General features: G+C 32.2%; 2 protein-coding genes across 7 annotated transcripts in view; both read right to left on the reverse strand.

The window, feature by feature from the left end:
• The window catches only part of LOC142303207 (protocadherin gamma-B1-like), a 184,571-nt gene that overhangs the window by 7,996 nt on the left and 161,518 nt on the right, over nucleotides 1–15,057 (reverse strand). The window lies entirely within an intron of this gene.
• Nucleotides 12,738–14,665, reverse strand: LOC142303211 (protocadherin gamma-A3-like). Its single transcript, XM_075344413.1, has one exon. The coding sequence runs from the start codon at nucleotides 14,506–14,508 to the stop codon at nucleotides 12,838–12,840; it is 1,671 nt and encodes a 556-aa protein (XP_075200528.1). The 5' UTR covers nucleotides 14,509–14,665; the 3' UTR covers nucleotides 12,738–12,837.

Here is a 15,057-nt window from a genome sequence, read left to right on the forward strand (position 1 = left end):
GGCTCTCATGACACTCCATCGACACCCTTGCCATCATATCACAGAACCACCAATTGTGGCAGGGAAAGGTGCTCTTCCCACCGGCGAATGTAAAGTTCCGCTGTCTGTCAGAGATTGACAGTGGGATTTAACTAATTAAGAGTCACATATCTGCTGATCAGATCAGCTGACAAGTGCAAGAACAGAACCAAACAAACAAAAACAAAGTAATCAGACATCCTCAATGCAAAAAATGATGTTTATTCATAAAAAAGGTGAAAGGGTGGGAACAGTGTAACATACACCAGTAGTCAAAGAAGAGCGCTCAATTCCCAGATGATTGAATAACAAAAACATATATGCATCATAAATCTATAATAAATATATTGCACAAAGTATAGTAAAAATACATACGATGCATACACATGCAATAACATCCTATATAGCAGGAAAAATCATCCCACCAGTACAGCCAAAAATTATTTCAACCACTAAGGCAAAAATCCAATGTTGATTGAAATAACAAAATGTGATAGTATAAGACAAATATATTGAGGATCTGATTCTCACTTGGGCTCCAAATGAAAAATTAAAAAAGTTTTAATTTGTGGGTGAAATAGAAAGAGAGTCGAGAATTATTTTCAAGGATTATCTCTAAAGTCTACATCCACTGTAACCACCTTAGTTATTAGAGAATCTGGTTTACATGCATGGTTAAAAGGTTTGGTTGTAATAATTTGGTACTAATTCTTTGATGAAAATATTAAATTATAGGTTCCACTTTCCATGACCTGGTGGATCAAAGTCCTAGATTTTTCTTAGGATTCAGAATTTATTATGTACTTTATTGCAGTATCTAAAGATTGTAAAGTTGGTGTGAATATATTTGCACAACTCAGTCCTTTGGCAATGACACAAATCTTTGTGTGCTGCACCAAAGCCATGAGAACCACTTCTTACCTGATGACATTAGCCTGCTTTGATTAACCTGCTTGGTACATCCATGTGTCAGGAATCAATTTGCAATAACTCTAAAATATTGTACTTTTTTAATTTACCTTTTTTGGTTTAATACATAGGAATTGAATACAGTGTTTTGCTAAGGAAAACTGCCTAATAAAGGTCATACAGGTAAAATATATCTTTGTACCATGTTAAGGTCCAGTCACACTAAGCAACTTACCAGCGATCCCAACAACGATAGGGATCGCTGGTAAGTTGCTAGGAGGTTGCTGGTGAGATGTCACACTGCGACGCTCCAGCGATCCCACCAGCAACCTGACCTGGCAGGGATCGCTGGAGCGTCGCTACACGAGTTGCTGGTGAGCTCACCAGCAACCAGTGACCAGCCCCCAGCGCCACGTGGCAGATGCTGCGCTTGGTAACTAAGGTAAATATCGGGTAACCAACCCGATATTTACCTTGGTTACCAGTGCACGCAGCTACACGTGCAGAGAGCAGGGAGCAGCGCACACTGAGCGCTGGCTCCCTGCTCTCCTAGTTACAGCACACATCGGGTTAATTACCTGATGTGTACTGCAGCTAAATGTGCACAGAGCAGGGAGCAGCGCACAATGCTTAGCGCTGGCTCCCTGCTCTCCTAGTTACAGCACACATCGGGTTAATTACCTGATGTGTACTGCAGCTAAATGTGCATGCACAGAGCAGGGAGCAGCGCACAATGCTTAGCGCTGGCTCCCTGCTCTCCTAGCTACAGCACACATCGGGTTAATTAACCCGATGTGTCCTGCAGCTACATGTGCACAGAGCAGGAGCCGGCACTGACAGTGAGAGCGGCGGAGGCTGGTAACAAAGGTAAATATCGGGTAACCAAGGACAGGGCTTCTTGGTTACCCGATGTTTACATTGGTTACCAGCCTCCGCAGAAGCCGGCTCCTGCTGCCTGCACATTTAGTTGTTGCTGTCTCGCTGTCACACACAGCGATCTGTGCTTCACAGCAGGACAGCAACAACTAAAAAATGGCCCAGGACATTCAGCAACAACCAACGACCTCACAGCAGGGGCCAGGTTGTTGCTGGATGTCACACACAGCGACATCACTAGCAACATCGCTGCTACGTCACAAAAGTTGTTCGTTAGCAGCGATGTTGCTAGCGATGTTGCTTAGTGTGACGGGGCCTTTAGCCAGTAGAGATAAAAAATTGTTTAAAAGAACTGAAGTCCTCAGTGGTTGATACCTTTTAATGGCTAACTGAAAAGATTGTAATAATAGCAAGCTTTCGAGACTACTCAGGTCTCTTCATCAGGCATGGTATAACACAAAATCTGAAGGGTCACATATTTATACACAACAGGACATAGAATAGTGTCTTCTATTCTATGTCCTGTTGTGTATAAATATGTGACCCTTCAGATTTTGTGTTATACCACGCCTGATAAAGAGACTTGAGTAGTCTCGAAAGCTTGCTATTATTACCATCTTTTCAGTTAGCCATTAAAAGGTATCAACCACTGAGGACTTCAGTTCTTTTAAACATTTTTTTAATAAAGGTCATGTAATCCTTTGTCTTTAGTTTGCAGAAAAAAGAGAAAATAGTAGAATTTCAATTTGGAATTCTTTTTATTGATCAAACAGTGACATCCAAAGTAAAATATAATTAAAATCCCTAGAAATGTGAACAACCCAGTCCATTGGCAATGACACAAAAATCTGTGTGCTGCATTAAAGCCATGAGAAACTCTTCTTACCTGATGACATTAGTGGCACTACGTTTGATTAGCCAGCTTGGTATATATATGTGTGTCACAAATCAATTTGCAACAACTTGCAACTTTGTCTTTTTTGGTAATACAGGATTTGAGTGTAAGGTTTTGCTAAAGAAAGCAACCTAATAAAAGTCATGTAATCCTTTGTCTTTAGTTTGCAAAAAAAAAGATAATACTAGAATTTGAATTTGGAATTCATTTTTTTGATCAAACAGTTACATCCAGAGTAAAACAAAATAAATCCCTAGAAATGATTTTCAGAATTGTACCTGTATCAGTTAGATATTCTAATCTCAACTGATATTTTTATGAATGTTTATAATAATGATAGTAATAATAGTAATATTAATAATAATAATAACAATAATTGTACATTTTTTCTTTGCTTTTCTGGTTAAATAATAGGAATTGAAAATAGAGTTTTGTTAAAGAAAACAACCTAATTATCATCACGTAATCTTTTGCAATTAGTTTGCAGAAAAAGGAAAATATTATAATTAGAATTTGAAATTATTTTTATTGATCAGTGACATCCAAAAAACAACAAAATAACTAAAATCCCTCGAAATTATTTTCAGAATTTTACCTCTATCATTTACATATTCTAATACTAAACTCATACTTTTATGAATGTTTATATTAACATTTTAATAATATTAAAATGCAAAATCTTAAAAATATTAAAATTATAAATAATTATTATTATTATTATTACTATTATTATTATTATTATTATTATTATTATTATTATTATATAAAATAAAATAGTTATAAGCAAAAAAGGATACTCATCAATTATATAAGAAAATTATAATTATAATAAAAATATTATTTTATGAATGTTTATATTTTAAACATTTTAGTAATATTAAAATGCAAAATGTTAAAAATATCAAAAATTATAAAATAATAATTACATAGTATTTAATAATAATAATAATAATAATAATAATAATAATAATAATAATAATAATAATAATAATAAATAGTTAAAAGTAATAAATTATACTCATCAATTATATAAGAAAAGTATAATTATAATAAAAATATTATTGTAAATAGAAAAATGCTGTAAATTGATGATAGGTAGATAAATAGATTGATAAGTCTTTTGGAAGAAATAAAAATACTTTTTAAAGTCAAAGTTCATGATAATTTCTGAAAAATCTGCTGTAAGATTCTAATTAAATAAACAAAAAGTTTTACTCCATCATTTTGATAATGTGAGTATTTCTGCTCTTCATTCCATTGACATCTATTTATATAAAACAACAAAGAAAACATGGAATTTGAATATGAATTTGGTAAAATCATTCATGGCCTCCAGAATAAGTGATACATTTTGCAGCCTTCCTTGAATGAAAGCAACTTCTAAATAAAGTCTGCACATTAAAAATCAGTTTTCTAAATTAGATAAATCTTAAAATATTGTTTACTTTAGAAGCTATGATAAAATCTATGTATAAAATAATTGAAATACTATGTCCCAAGAATGACAAAAGTATTTTAGGAGTGATACCTTTATAGGACAAAATACTTTTGTCATTCTTGGGATATCGTATTTAAATTGATTTTTCTGGCTAACACGGTACCATAATATTACCCTGTATTGCACATGTATAAAATAAAAAAGCTAAATAAATATGGTAGGATATATTGAGTTTTTCAAAGGATCATTTATTTTCTGCTAAAATAGAATCAATTTTAAAAACATAAAATGATAGTCCTGATGAATTACAGTCTATATCTTTTTCCGATGTTATGTACTTGGTAATGTGGAGCTGGAAAGTGACATTTTATATCATATGAAGAAAACAGATTAATACAATCTGAGAGCGCTGCTGTAGACTGATTGCCAACTTCAAGTGATAACATTAATTTTTATAAGCAAATGGATTTCAAGAACGGTTTGTCCCCTTCATCAAGTTACAACATTCAAAGCACGATTGCCAACTTATGAACTAGTGAGAAATGACACAATAGAAATTTCTCAAACATTTAACCATTTCATACAATATTATACTTAACTAATGCCAAAGAGGTGTCCCAGCCAGGGTGTTGCAAGTTATATTGAACACATAAACAAAAGATACTAATAAAAATGTACTCAACATTACTAATCAAAAAGTATGTATACATAATGAAATCCTGAATATCCACAATTAAAAAATAAAACCAAAAACAGTTAGATTTTTCTTGTGCTTTCTATACAATCATTTAAACTCTCTGATGCCAAAGTAGATAAGTGAAAGATCCAGAATAATTCACTATTACTAAGCTTTTGGAATCTGACAGATTTTTTCCCCAATATATGCTCCAGCAAAATTAGCCTCAGAATAACTGAGGTTTTTTTGTGTTCATAATAAAAGTGTCTGGAAAGACAATGGTTCATTATTCCATCTTAGATATTTTTTCCTATGCTTATTCATACTTTTGTGAACCAATTGTGTAGTGTGGCCTACATATTGTAGGTTAAAACTGGATTATAAAAGGTATAACACATATGGTGTATTGCAATTTAAAAAAACTCATTAAAGAAGTATTTTTTGCCAGTAGCCTTTGAAAAGAAAAACCTAGGACCATGTTTTAACTGCTTCTTCAGCCTTAGAGCTCATGGTCCTTGTGGCAGCTGATATTTATATCATACTGGTTGTGTGTCACACAACCATACAAAGTGAGCAGCTTCCTTTTTTCACCTTTCACTTCCAATTGAAACCCAGACTTTAAAATATTTATGAGACCACCAAAGTCTCAAAAAGGGCAAAAAGTCTACAATTAATCAATGTACAGTGGATCTTCAAATGATGAAAACATTCAATATTATAAAGTCATCCATGATAATACAATAATGGCTTCCTTTGCTGCTCATTATCCCATATGATCCTGGATGCCCCTATGCATGATTGTAGTAAGGTCATGATGTTGTGACATTATGAAGTCTGAGACCTAATGCCACAACCAGGCCCTGGACATCTCTGTGCATGCATGTCAAAAAGTCACGCCGTATCTTGTGACATCACAGTGTTGTGAATTTCTGAATCACATGCACAGAAACTTCTTAGGCCTACTGTGGCTTAAAGTCCAAGCTTAGCACTAAGAAGCCGAAGGAATAGCAAGATGTAGTAAGTACAATTGATGTGTAGAATTCAAATTTAGAGCAGAACTAATGGAACTGTGGCAAAATGCAAAAATACTGTAGTAAAAACATAAAATGAAATACTAAAAATATATACAAATTTAATTTTTCTGGTTTTTGCTATATGAAAAATATAGTAAGTTAGGTTAATACAATGAAGCCTAAACTGACATTAATTAAAATCACACACAATATTTCTATATATTGCTCTATATCCTGCTTATATGGTTTACATTTCTCAAGACAGAGCTTCCAAATTATTAAAATTTAGCTTAAACTCTATACCACCAACATACTGTGTATGTTAGGGATCTAAATGCTTAAGAACTCTAGCTTATACTGTAAGACTTCTTTTTGAACCTAAACAAAAAAAATGTTGTTTTTTTATCTTTCCTCTTTGCTCAATATATACTGAGATGAACAGCTTTCAATAAAACTGGAAATATTTTTAATATTTTTATTTATGTGTTGCTACCCTACTGAGGGTTTTGCTACCATGTCACAATAATATATTGAATTTTTGTCATAGCATGTTGGAAATTTTAAAATTTGTTTAAAGTTAAGGAGGACATGTCTGTAGTTAGATGCTAAATGAACACACTTCAATGCCATTGCTGGAAGTCAATAATTAATTCCTAGAGTCTGAATTAATATGAATATACATAAGAACATGTTGACTTATTATTTTTATAACTTCAGTTGAATCCAAGGGAACAACAAAAATAGTGTTAGTAAGGAATTTACAAAGTCAGATTACTATGCTGGTAGTAAATATATAACTTTACGATTTAATATATGTCGAGCTTTTGAAATGTTATATTTTGATATAAGGGCAATCGTTTTAAAAATTACAAACAGCAAAAATATCAATTCAAGGCCTACAATGAGATTTAGTTGTAAATTTAAAACATTGTACATTTTCAATATGATATTAAGTTTTGGAACTACTGGATTATAATTTCCAATAAGTTGTAAGGTTACAGAAGCTGAGAGAGAAGAGTGTCCATTGTCTATCATCATCATCATCATCATCATGATCATCATCATCATCACAACTTAGTCATCCTTTAATTCTTCTCTTCAAATATATCGAGGTTCTGAATTTCACTGGTGCACTTAATGACTAAGTAAGAAAGTTCTAATGTGTGGATGAAATAGAAATGGAGCCAAGATTTATTTTCAAAATGTATCTCTAAAGTCTATATCCACTGTAACCACCTTAGTTATTAGAGAACCTGGTTTATATGCATGGTTAAGAAGTTTCTTATAATGTTGAGACTACATGTTTTCTTTCTGTCTAGACTTCTTGTTGTAATAATTCTGTACTAACTCTTCAATGAAAATATTAAATTATAAAGTCCATTTTCCATGACCTGGTGGATCAAAGTCCTAGATTTATCTGAGGATTCAGATTTTAATAAGTACTTTATTGCAGTATCTATTGTAAAGTTGGTGTGAATATATTTGCACAACTCAGTCCATTGGCAATGACACAAATCTTTGTGTGCTGCACCAAAGCCATGAGAACCATGTATTACCTGATGACATTAGCCTGCTTTGATTAACCTGCTTGGTACATCCATGTGTCAGGAATCAATTTACAATAACTAAAATATTGTACTTTTTTAATTTGCCTTTTTTTGTTTAATACATAGGAATTGAATACAGTGTTTTGCTAAAGAAAACTGCCTAATAAAGGTCATGTAATCCTTTGTCTTTAGTTTGCAGAAAAAAAAGAAAATAGTAGAATTTCAATTTGGAATTCTTTTTATTGATCAAACAGTGACATCCAAAGTAAAATATAATTAAAATCCCTAGAAATTATTTTCAGATTTTTACCTGTATCTGATATTCTAATTCTAAACATACCTTTATGGCTGATAATTATAACGATAATAATAATATCATTACTTTTCTATATCTGTGTAAAACGTTTACATCTGGACTGAAGAAAAATATAAAATGAAATAGTTAGAAGAAAAAAAATATATACTTATCAATTATATAAGAAAAGTGTAATTATAATAACAAATATTATTGTAAATTTAAAAATGTAAATTGATGATTTATAGATAAATAGATTCATATGTATTTTGGAAGAAATAAAAATACCTTTTATTTCTAAGTTTATGAAAATCTGCTGAGAGATTCTAATTAAATAAACAACAAGTTTTACTCTATAATTTTGATAATGTAAAGATTTCTACTCTTCATTGCATTGGCAGCTATTTATAAAAAAATGAAAAAATCATGGAATTTGAATATGAATTTGGTAAAATCATTCATGGCCTCCAGAACAAGTGATACATTTTGCAGTTTTCCTTGACTTTGGCTAATAAATGCCGGTCCTAAAGATAGGACTATTGTAATTACTTAAACTTTGTACATTAAAAATCAGTTTTCTAAATTAGAAAAATCTTAAAATATTGTTCATTTTAGAAGCTGTGGTAAAATGTATTTAAGCATAAAATAAAAAATACCCAAATAAACATGGTAGGATATATTGAGATTTTAAAAGGATAATTTATTTTCTGCTCAATAAAATAAATTTTAAAAACATAAAATGCTAATCCTGTTGAATTAAAACCTATATCTCTTTCCAATGTTATGTAATTGGGAATGTGGAGCTGGAAATGGATACTTTATATAATAAGAAGAAAACAGATTAATACAATCTGAGGGTGCTGCTGTAGACTGAGGTCTGCCAACTTCAAGTGATATTATTTTTTCATAATCAAACAAGTTCAAAGCATGATTGTCAACTTATGAACTAGTCAAAGTTGGCACTACAGAAGTCTCTCAAACACTTAACCATTTCATTCAATTTTCCACTAAATTAATGCCAGGGAGGGGTTCCAACCAAGGTGTTACAAGTTATATTGAACACATAGAAAAAACATGCTTTTACAAATGCAGTCAACATTACAAATAAAATCCTAAATGTCTGCAATTGAAAAATAAATACAAAAACATTTATCTTTGTCATGTGCTTTCTATACATTCATTTAAACCATCTGGTGTCAAGTATATAATTGAAAGATCCAGAATAAATCACCATTAATAAGTTTTTGGAATCTGTCTGTTTTTTTTCCCTGATATATGCTCTAGCAAAGTTAGCTTCAGACTATAGAGGCTTTTTTTGGTGTTCATAATAAAAGTGTCTGGAAAGGCCATGGTTCATTATTCCATTCCTGATGTTTAACACCTATTCTAATTTATCTGGTATGCACCAATTGTGTAGTGCTGCTTACATATTGTAAGTTACAACCAACATTTCCTTTTCTCTGGCTTCAGGCAAATTCGCACATGGAAAACTCCTTTCCTCGTTCTTTGCATTATATAGCATTAGCTGTCTTAATACAGTTCTTAGCTCTGTGTGACATTCCATAGTGACATTCCATATAATGAACCCTTTGGATAATCCATTATCCTTATACAGCACATCAGAAGTTATAATTTAGAGCCAACTTGATATTGATTATGACACAAAATGTATAACTATCACATCTTATAAATCATATTACCCTTTCTACATGCCCTGCTATGCCAATTCAAATATTACATTCTCCTCTTAATTAAGCTTCCTGATTGTACTTGTTTGCTCAATATTTCCTTGATCATCTAGTTCATTTTACAATTTTCAAAATATATTTAAGAATTAAAATATGAAAATATTCATACAATTCATCATCCCCTTTATATACCTGACTGCAAAAAAAATCCTACCATGGAATCTATATAGTCTACAATGTTTTAATTTTAAGCCATGTGCCACTTCTAAACTTGCAAGTATTTTTCTGATATGAATGGTTAACTTTTATATTCTGTAAATTAGGAAGGTCATAATAGTTATCTAGGAAGGGATCCACCATATGAAACTCTTAACTTTGACAATTATTACCAGTGGCAATGATAGTGATTTCAGAAATGCGTGCATTTTAATCCACTTTTGGGCCAAAAACAATACACACAGAGGCATAGTTATCAAAACAGTATAAGTTTTAGTGAAAGGTTAGAAAAGGCAAAATGTGCCATATTTATTAAATTGGCTAATGCTTTTTGATAAATATGTTTAATTTTAAGATTGAATAATCCTACAAATAGAAATCATGTATGATCAAAGTCGGTCTAAAAATTGTTAACTTATTTAGCCTTAAGTATAATAGAGATTCCATAAAGATCATAAATATTCCTATAAATAGAAATTACTCTTTACATCATGAATAAGAAAACCAATTTATTTATTAAAACATCAATAAAAAATGGGGAAAGATTCTACAGAAATTAATTCCGGTGACAAATGTTTATGTTCTCAGGTCTACTTAGACCCCAGAGAATAATATGACACATTCTATTCACATAAACAAATGTGATGATATTTGAATTTTTAGGCCAAATTTGAATGATTCATCAATCATCCTTAGTGCTAGAATTTATTATCATAGAAGTTCAACTGGTTGATTCTTAACTGAATTTTGTAAGGTACTCTATTCTCTATGAATGGCAAAAAAGAATATCTTAATTCTAAAATGGAGAAAATATTTTTTTCTGCTGTAATAACTATTCCAAATTTTAAAAAAGTAAATAGTTGGGTTTCTTCTTTTTGGAAGACAAAAATGTTAATAGAATGATAGTAGCAAAATAAAGATAATACCTAAACGTTAAATGAACTTCATCACAAAATGACCCATTGTTTAAATTATATTTTCATAACAAATGTGGACTTACAAAAAATGATAATAATTTTTTAAAATTTTTCATATCCCTTTTTATAGTTGAAAAACAACACAGAACAAACCTGTTGCCATTTTCACACTGAACACAAGCCTAATATTCGACACATACTTTCTGTTCTTTTCAGCAGCCTCATGGAAATAAGCAGAAATGGGTTAACTCAGACCTTATGGAGCGGTATTTCAGTTTTAACTGCTCATGCCATAAACTAGGCAAAGTTCATTGTGAAAAGAAGAATAGGTAAATTGTGACTATCATCTATTGTGAACAGTTAGTGTCAAGGTTGGGAATTTTAGGGAAACCACAAATGGGGTCTCTCAGAGTCACAGAGGCTGATTTCAAATCGATCTGCGCAGATATAAATGAATCAGACAACAATGATCACGCCAAGACGTATTCATTGTTTGAGCAAAATAAGCTTCTGGCTCATGTATTGAAAATCTCATGATTATACAGTCTAACATTTGACCTTGAAACGAAAACAAGGAGTAAGAGATAAAGCCCCAGCTTCACATCCCAGCTGGTGAGAACCAACATGTTATGAATACAATCAGTGTGTTATGAATACTTCTTTGTTCATTGTACATTTTGGCTTATTTATCTTGGTTAACACTTTCCTGAGCGCACATCTTAAAATCATATTATGGCATGCGATTGTCATACAGACATACAGATAATTATACAATGACATCTGTGCTTTAATTATATACACACACACAGATTATCTTATTACATCTGGACAAACGGCCTACAGCCTAGGCCTTACCCCCACAGTAGCAATGAGGGAAGTTTTTGATACTTAGTAATAGATTTCTATATAATTCTCACATCTTGTCAGGCCCAATACAGCTTATTTTTGTGCCACTTCACTGGTTTAATTGCATAAGCCCTCTTGCAATGTCATGATGTTTGTTAACCCATGATGGCATGAATTTGTGAGGACATGCCAGAGGCAACCATGAGCTCATTAATGTGTGAATGTTTCTACTTGACTAGATTCAGTCAAGTTTTTTTTACATACTTTCTTAGACAAATATGAGAATTTTTTTGAGAAAAAAAATTGATTATATTTTAGGTGCATAACTGATATAGAGTATAAGTTATGAAACAGTTGTGAAAAGTATCGAACAAGCAAAATGTAGAAACTTAAAGCATTATTAAAAGTGATTTTTGAAAGGTATATAGAAATATAATGAATGAAATAATTATAAGTTACAGAATATGGATATATTTAGATGTTTTATAACACTAAAACCATGATTCATTTTTTAGATAACTGCCTGTTTCCAAAGCTAACAATGTTAAAATAATTCTACTGTATAATACAAATTTTTCCAATCCCTGAAGAAGCTGCCAAAAAAATGCATGGATTTTTTCATTATGAGACAGATTTTTCTTAATAAACAATGTTACAATTTTTTCACTAAAATGAAACTATTATACAGTTTAAATCAATTAATTATAACAAATAATATGCTAGAACCTTATTAAAAGGTAAAACCATAAAAAATCATACCTGCTCAGACGTTGAAAAATCATCTTTTAAACTTTCAGTTCCTTGTTCTGTATTTTCAGCATCAATCAGGTTTTCCACAGGAACATTTCCACTTGGATTCATGTATGTAAAGTCACCATCAGCAGGATCTAGCGCCACACACATATTATATGAGTAAGGTAAAGGTAACGATCCATCACTGTACATGGAGAATGTCCTGGGATCAATTGGAGGATACAGATTTGTAGCGAGAGAAGAGAAGGCTGGTAATGGTTTTGGCTGCTTACATTTGGATATAATCGCCACCATCACAGTTATTATAAAGAGCAAGGAAATAAGTGCAAGTCCAACCACTAAGTATAATTGTAATTTGTTTTGAGTTTCTTCTTCTTTCAGTTTGTTGCTGAGCTTAGGAACAAGCTGCTGAAAATCATTAGCAATAACAAAACTTAAGGTGGCTGTAGCAGAGAGTGCGGGATGTCCATTGTCCTTCACCATCACTACAACCTTATAATTCAATGTGTCCTTTTCGAGAAAGATGCGTGATGTTCTGATCTCCCCTGTGCGCTCAGTTATCACAAAATGATTTTGGTCTGACAGTTGTATAAAATGATAAGAGAGCCAGGAATTATGTCCAGAGTCTGCATCCACCACCACCACTTTAGTTATTAAAGAGCCAGGCTCAGAAACAAAAGGCACCATCTCAAACACAATTGACCCACCAGTATCTGGGGATGGGTATAAGATCTTTGGTGCATTATCATTTTAGTCCACTATATGGATAAATAATGTAACATTGCTGCTCAGAGAGGGGGATCCATTGTCTGAGGCTGTGACTTCTATTAGAAACTCCTTGTTCTGTTCAAAATCAAATGATCTTTGAGCATAAAGAACTCCAGTCTCTATATTGATGGAGAGATAGGACGTCGTTGATGGAGATTCTGTAATGGTGTTAGAAATTGAGTAAATTATTTTAGCATTATCTCCAGTGTCAGGATCTGAGGCTTGTATACTGAATATTGAAGCTCCTGGCAGATTGTTCTCTGGCACATAAGCTGCATAAGTAGATTTAGCAAATGTAGGTGGGTTGTCATTGATATCTAATATATCTAATGTGAGAACTCGTGTACTGGAAAGAGGTGGAGATCCCCTATCTGTAGCTATAATAGTGATATTGAAAGAAAGGGATTTTTCTCTGTCAATTGCAGTTTTTAAGACAATTTTGTAATAATTGTCTAATGATAACAAATTAAAGGGGACATTTTCAATAATTTGACAGTCAACATCTGCATTATCTCCAGAATCTTGGTCATGAATCTCAATCAGAGCAATCATTGTTCCAGGTGCAGAATCCTCAGGAATTGGAGAAGATAATGAGGTGATGGATATCTCAGGAGCATTGTCATTTACATCTATGACCTCCACCAGAACCTTACAATGAGCTACAAGGCCTCCTCCATCCTTGGCTTGTACAGACAATTCATAATTCTTTGCAATATCAAAATTCATATTTTCATTGATCTTTACTTCACCAGTAGTTGAATTTATGCTAAATTTCCCCATGTGATGGATGTTTCCAGATGTTTTCATAAATGAATATGTGATCTGTGCATTGATTCCTTCATCATTGTCTGTGGCATTTAATATGATCACTGTAGAATTAACTGGGATGTTTTCCTTTAGGCTGACTTTATACATATCTTGACTAAATATAGGGGCATTGTCATTAGCATCAATAACAATGATCTTTAATATTGTTGTACCAGACCGGATAGGATTTCCTCCATCCAAGGCTGTTAGTATTAATCTATGAATGTCTTGTTTTTCTCGATCTAATGGTTTCTCTAGTACAAGCTCTGGATATTTACTCCCATCTGTTCTGATATTCTCAGTGAGTGTAAAATACTGATTATCACTGAGCTTGTATGTCTGCACTGAATTACTACCAATGTCTGGATCTTCTGCACTTTGTAAAGCAAATCTTGCTCCTGGTGATGTCAATTCAACTATTTCTAAGGCAATTGTATTATGATAAAACTGTGGAGAATTATCATTTATATCCTGAATTTCAACTGTAACCTTAAAAATATTTAATGGATTTGCAACCACAGCATCGAACATTAAATGACAGGTAGTTTCTGCTCCACACAATGTCTCTCTGTCTATTCTATCTTTGATATGGAGATTTCCATTATCTAATTTGACATAAAAATATTTTTCAGAAGCTCTGGATACAATCCTCAGTTTTCTAGATGAGAGCTGCTTAATATCTAATCCAAGGTCATCTGCAACATTTGCTATAACAGAGTCTTTCCTCATTTCTTCTACAATGGAATAATGAATCTGACCAGAGACTGAATGACACAGCCAAGAAAATAATATAGAAATGGTTACTTGCCATCTGATTCCTGTGTAATCATGTATAGGAGGTTCCATCTTGTCCTTTTATTCTCCTAAAATATCCAGCAAGGTTTGGAATCCAATGTAAATATTAAACCGAGAAATGTTCATAATATCTGTTCATTTTCTTCTTTTTAATGTATCCTCCTTCTTTCTGTGTCCAGGAGAATCCAGACATTTGTGTGTGGTTCTTTCTGCAGATCAGCAATGAATGTGGCAGGAGAAAATAACATTGGATTTCCAGTTCTGCATTTTATTTCTTAGTGGTTAAACAGCGGCGCTCAGAGGTGAAAATATAAAATTGCAGTGTTCTTCATTTATTTTTTCTTTATAAACTCAAAATTATCAAAATACTTTTTAATGACTTTCTTGAGCAATGTTTTAATGATTTTGATGTGTTTTATTCCTAAGCAGATAAAATAGTTTTATAAAATCTTTAAACAAAGAGCAATATGCTGTATATTGTTTGTCCTTTTTATTAATAAAGAGCAACAAATATGTCAAAAAGGGACAACAAAACAAAGTATACTACACATTTTTAAATGCATAAGGTAAAATGTTACAGGTTGATAGTAAATTTCAAAA

The sequence above is a fragment of the Anomaloglossus baeobatrachus genome, chromosome 4 (genome assembly GCF_048569485.1).
Source record: "Anomaloglossus baeobatrachus isolate aAnoBae1 chromosome 4, aAnoBae1.hap1, whole genome shotgun sequence".
Classification (NCBI taxonomy): Eukaryota; Metazoa; Chordata; class Amphibia; order Anura; family Aromobatidae; genus Anomaloglossus; species Anomaloglossus baeobatrachus.

Excerpts from the sequence above, each read along its gene's own strand:
- LOC142303211 (XM_075344413.1), bottom strand. The coding sequence starts at position 14,508 with ATGGAACCTCCTATACATGATTACACAGGAATCAGATGGCAAGTAACC.